Raw genomic sequence first — 5,263 nt, forward strand, 5'->3', positions numbered from 1 at the left:
GAGCCCCTCACCCCACCCCTGCCTCCTGTCTCCGCAGGGAGCCTGCCAGCTGGTGAGCACAGTTTCCCTTTCCAGTTCCTGCTTCCTGGTAAGAGCCCAGCCTGGCCTGGCCTGGCCTGCTGCTGACCGTTGGTGGACAGGAGGTGGGACAGGGGACAGTTGGGTGCCATTCCCTGCTCTTTCTCCAGCCACAGCGCCCACGTCCTTCGAGGGCCCCTTTGGGAAGATTGTGCACCAGGTGCGGGCCACCATTGACACACCACGTTTTTCCAAGGATCACCAGTGCAGCCGTGTGTTCTATATTTTGAGCCCCCTGAACCTGAACAGCATCCCAGACATTGAGGTGAGGATGGAGCCGTGGTTCCTGGCTGATGCCCTACCCCCAGGCGAGATGAGGTGGCTGGGATCTAGAAGAGCACTGTGCAGTGTCTGGGGGGCAGGCTTAGCAGGGCTGAGTGGGCTTGTCCAGGGGCTGCAGAGATCTAGGCTGCCCATACCTGCCCAACACTTAATTACTGCCCTCCCCTCAAGCAACCCAACGTGGCCTCCACGACCAAGAAGTTCTCCTACAAGCTGGTGAAGACGGGCAGCGTGGTCCTCACCGCCAGCACTGACCTCCGCGGCTACGTGGTAGGGCAGGTGCTGCGGCTGCAGGCTGACGTCGAGAACCAGTCAGGCAAGGACACGAGCCCTGTGGTAGCCAGTCTGCTGCAGGTCAGAGTCCTCGCTGGCTGTCAAGGCCTGTCCCCCCGGGGCTGGAGGAGGGGAGGTGACCGGCCTGCCAGGCTCACAGGCTGGCCCTTCCCCAGAAAGTGTCCTACAAGGCCAAGCGCTGGGTCCATGACGTGCGGACCATCGCAGAAGTAGAGGGTGCAGGTGCCAAGGCCTGGAGGCGGGCACAGTGGCACGAGCAGATCCTGGTGCCTGCCCTGCCCCAGTCAGCCCTGCCAGGCTGCAGCCTCATCCACGTGGACTACTACCTGCAGGTGCTGGGGGTTGGAGGGAGCGTGGTGGGGAAAGGGGGCTGGGTAGCCTAGCCTCACTCTCCCATCCTCCCCAGGTCTCCCTGAAGGTGCCTGAAGCCACCGTGACCCTCCCTGTCTTCATCGGCAATATCGCTGTGAACCACGCCCCGATGAGCCTCCGGCCAGGCCCAGGGCTGCCTCCTGGGGTGCCAGTCCCCGTGGTGCCCTCGGCGCCGCCCCAGGAGGAGGCCGAGGCTGCGGCCAGCAGCCCCTGCTTCGCAGACGCAGTCTCCCTCTCCACGGAGAGCCACTCACATGAGCAGCCATTGCCTGCTGCCTTTGGCTCTGTGCCTGGTGCCCCTGAACCCCGCCCTCAGGATGGCAGCCCTGCTCCCCACCCATTGCCCCCTCCCTTGTGCATCTCCACAGGTGCCACTGTCCCCTACTTTGCAGAGGGTTCCGGGGGGCCAGTGCCCACCACCAGTACCTTGATCCTGCCCCCAGAGTACAGTTCGTGGGGCTATCCCTATGGTGAGTGAGGGGCCTGGGGCCGGGTGGGGGAGAGGGCACCATGAACCCCATGCAGACCTCGTTCTCTCTCTGCAGAGGCCCCGCCATCCTATGAGCAGAGCTGTGGCGGTGCAGATCCCAGCCTGACACCCGGGAGCTGACCCTGTGCCGCCTTCTCCGGGTGGGCTGACCTTTGCCCTGGGACCGGGCACCCAGGGCCTTGTGCCTTCTTCGCTCCCGGCCTGACCCGGCCCACTCAGGACCCGCTGCTGCCCGGCTGCTCCTTTCAGCCTCTGCCTAGGGACCAGCCTCTCCCCAGGGGCCTGGGGCCTGGAGAGATGCCGTGTAAATAAAGCACTTCATTTGTAGAGCTAGGCACAGGACAGCCTCTCGGGCACCCTCTTCCTGCCCGGTGCGTAGCAGCCTAGCCCTGGGTGCCCTTCCTGGGCATGCACCCCCCCTCCTGGTCCTGCTCGCCCTTCCTTCAGTCCTGGAACCCCGCCTATGGGCCGCCCCATCCTCTCCAGTGCGCATGCCCCTCTCCTTGGTTCTGGGCGCCTCCTTCCAGGTGCCTAGGGCTTAGAAGCTGGCCCCGGGGAGCGGGACCAGCATGGACTGGGTACCTTTAACTCAGGCCGGGGCTGGTGCTCGTTCTCATGGTTCTGCTTAAGGATGTGCCCTCAGAGTGGGGCTTGCATGTCTGGAGCCTTGGTGTTAATTTAAAATGTATTTGTAATGTGGGGAGAAGACCACCCCTGTAAGGTTTTATTGACACACTTTGGGCTTGCCCATCCAGCACCCATCATTCCAGGTGGCGGAGTTCAGATCTCCTGCACCAGAGGAAATCCTGTGGGGGGTGACCAGGTGGGCTTGCCCACGTGCCCACCCCTTGTGCTGTTCCCTTATCCTTGGCCTCAAGTCTCAAGTTCCTGCTGTCACCACTGCCACCCACGTCTGGCTCTGAGGGATACTGCTGCTCGTCTCCCATGAACACTCAAGCCCATGCCTGCTCCCGAGGTCCCTTTCAAATGCCTGTTGTCTAGGATTCAAGGAACCCAAGAACAAATAAAGTCAGGGTTCGGCAGAGCAACGTTTACCAAAGGGGCATCCTGCAGGTGTTCCAGTGCTGTGGGGAGGCCTGTAAATGCCCAACGGGGCCAGTGATCTGGACCGTGCTTTGGGAAATACTGGAGGTGGGATTAAGATAAGACTTTGGGTTGAAATTCCATATCTGACATATGGTGAGGGAGTGACCTTGGATAGGTGTCTCAGTTACCTTAATCTATAACAAACTTATGGGACTAGGAGTGGACATATTGAACCCCCTGCCCCCCCACCCCCCGCCCTTGGGGGTTTATTTCTCGTACACTTAACAGTTCAGATAGCTGTTATTCTCAAGTTGAGGCTTCCACCCCGGGGTTCAGGGTGGCCATTCCAGACTTCACCATCAGCCGATTTCCTGGGTCTGCTCCTGTAACTTCTTGGAGGCTACAGGCTGGGAAGTAGATTGAATCACTTGTGCAAACATCCCACTGGCCACTCTTTACAGCTGGAAATGTGCTCCTTGGCCAGGCAGCCATGTGCCCAGCTAAAATGTTACTATTTGTGGAACAAGGAGAGGATGAACATTGGAGAAAAGCTCAAAATACGCCACAGGGAGGATAATCTGTAAAACATCCATTAGCAGCCTCATTGTTGGCAACCTGCCTGGCTTTCAACCCCATCTCAGCGTCTCAACAGTTAGGCGGTCTTGAGGGCACTCAACTCCCTTGCTTTAGTTTGTTCACCCAACCACGTCTCGTGACTGACCTGATGGTTATACAGTTCACATGGCATGTGTCAAAAACAGCACTCGATATAAGTGATCAGTGGTCACACAAGGATAGGGTGGGTTGGGCTTACAGTGCAAAATGGGGACACATTCACTTACAGTCAATATTTGCCTGGTAAAGGACTTTCTCTCCACATCTGATTTATTCATTCAACAAATATATATATTTTTTCTTAAGATTTTATTTGACAGAGAGTGAGCACAGTAGGCAGAGTGGCAGGCAGAGGGGGAAGCAGGGTCCCTGCTGAGCAAGGAGCCCAATGTGGGACTCAATCCCAGGACCCTGGGATCATGACCTGAGCCGAAGGCAGCTGCTTAACCGACTGAGCCACCCAGGTGCCCCTCAACAAATATGTCTCCTTCATGCCAAGCATTGTTATAGGCAGTAGGGCACACAGGATAAAAATCTGTCTGTCTGGACTTCTGAGTGGGAAAGACAACATAGCAGTGGAGTGCCATGGAGTCAAAGCAAGGAAGTTCTGGGGAGCAGTATTGTTTTCAATAGAGAGATCAGGGAAGGCTTCCCTGAAGAGGTGCTATTTGAAACCCGAGGACGGTAGAGACGCTGCGGAGATAATGCAGGAGTGGAGATGGGGAGGATGGTGCCAGAGAGGCGTATATGGGTGAAGGTGGGTCAGGCTGGGCTGTGCAGGCCGGGACTACTGAGCTTCCAGTCATGAGGCTCAGAGCTGGGGTCCTAAGCCTGTTAGGAGCTGACTTAGGCTGTCCCAGAGAAACCTGGGAAGGTTTTCTAGGTACTTACATTCGTCCACTTCCTCCTCTGCACCTCTGTGCATGGTCAATGCCCATCTTAGTAATTTTCCTGCAGTCCCGTGAGAGTGAGCCATCATAAGCCAGGGGGAGGCAGGATTAGCCTTCGACTCAGGGCCTCCTCAGTTCTCGCTGCAAAGACTGGCCAGAGAAACCCAATTTCAGTCTATATTTCTTTCCTCAACTCCCAGAAGATGGTAAAAATAGGCCTTAGGGAACGGGTGGGTGAAGCCAGTTTATGTGATGCTGTCCATGAAGGCTGCTTGGTGTGCAGAGATCTCTGTGCATAATTGGCTGGCAGGCTGGCGGGTAGGTGCCGATTCAAAGAGCTTGGGGTTGCTCAGGGAGGCTGCCCAGACGGAGCACACCTCCTAACTGGAGCATCCCGCACGAGCGGGGGGCAACCCTCCTCCTGGGGACGTTCCCCGCCCCACCCCCAGCCTTCCCAGTCAGAACACAGTCCCCGTCCAGAGCGCACTTTCCTAGCGGGACACCCTCCCTAGTCAGAGCATCGTCTCCCACAGCGGAAGTGCTTCCTGGCCAGAGCATGCCCCGAGGCCAGGGCACCTCCCCTAACCGAAGCACCCCACGGAGCACCTCCAAACGGAGGCAACTCTCCTCATTGAGACATCCTCCCAAAGCCGGGGCAATCCTCCCCACCGGCACATTCCCCTCCCCTTGTCGGGGCAGGCTTCTCGGTCGCCACAACGCCGGCACCCACTCCTAGCAGGACACTCCCCCGGCCGGGGCACCCCCACCACCGGGTACGGCCCAGAAGCACCCTCCAGGTGGGCATTCCTCACAACCAAGCCCCTGCCCACCAACCCGCGAAGACCCGCGAACCCGGGCACCGCCCTAGGACGCAAGTCAGGATCCGCCTTCTGCGAAGGCCGACGGAAGAAAAGTGTGTCCGGGGTTAGAGGTCAGGGATCCTTCTCCACCCCAGCCAGCCCACCAGAATGCCCACGTAGAAAGAAAAGATATTTGTGAAAACGGGAGAACGAAGCCCAGCCGCCGCGACGCCTCCGGAAGGCCGCTGCGTCCGGCTCCGCCCCCCGCCCGGCCCGCGCGCCCCGGTTCCGGCCGGCGCAGGCTCGCGCCGGGGACGCCGCACGCCGGGCCGTAGTGCGCGGGCGCGGGCGCGGGCGCAGGCGCAGACGCGCGCGACCAGCCCCGCCCCGCCCTG

At 59.4% G+C, this 5,263-nt stretch overlaps 1 protein-coding gene across 2 annotated transcripts in view; it reads left to right on the forward strand.

Moving 5' to 3' along the window:
* Positions 1–3,455, forward strand: part of ARRDC1 (arrestin domain containing 1) — a 9,270-nt gene extending 5,815 nt beyond the window's left edge. Inside the window, exons 3-8 of one of the 2 annotated variants that reach the window (XM_032398823.1) lie at positions 38–88; positions 189–343; positions 532–714; positions 810–986; positions 1,061–1,496; positions 1,572–3,455. In XM_032398823.1, the coding sequence (XP_032254714.1) occupies positions 38–88; positions 189–343; positions 532–714; positions 810–986; positions 1,061–1,496; positions 1,572–1,636 (1,067 nt within the window). In that variant the 3' untranslated portion in view covers positions 1,637–3,455. The remainder of the gene's footprint in view (positions 1–37; positions 89–188; positions 344–531; positions 715–809; positions 987–1,060; positions 1,497–1,571) is intronic. The other variant, XM_032398824.1, reaches the window with a different exon arrangement.
* Positions 3,456–5,263: the final 1,808 nt, after the last annotated feature.

This window comes from Phoca vitulina, unplaced genomic scaffold (assembly GCF_004348235.1).
Source record: "Phoca vitulina isolate PV1807 unplaced genomic scaffold, GSC_HSeal_1.0 scaffold121, whole genome shotgun sequence".
In the NCBI taxonomy this organism is placed as follows: domain Eukaryota; kingdom Metazoa; phylum Chordata; class Mammalia; order Carnivora; family Phocidae; genus Phoca; species Phoca vitulina.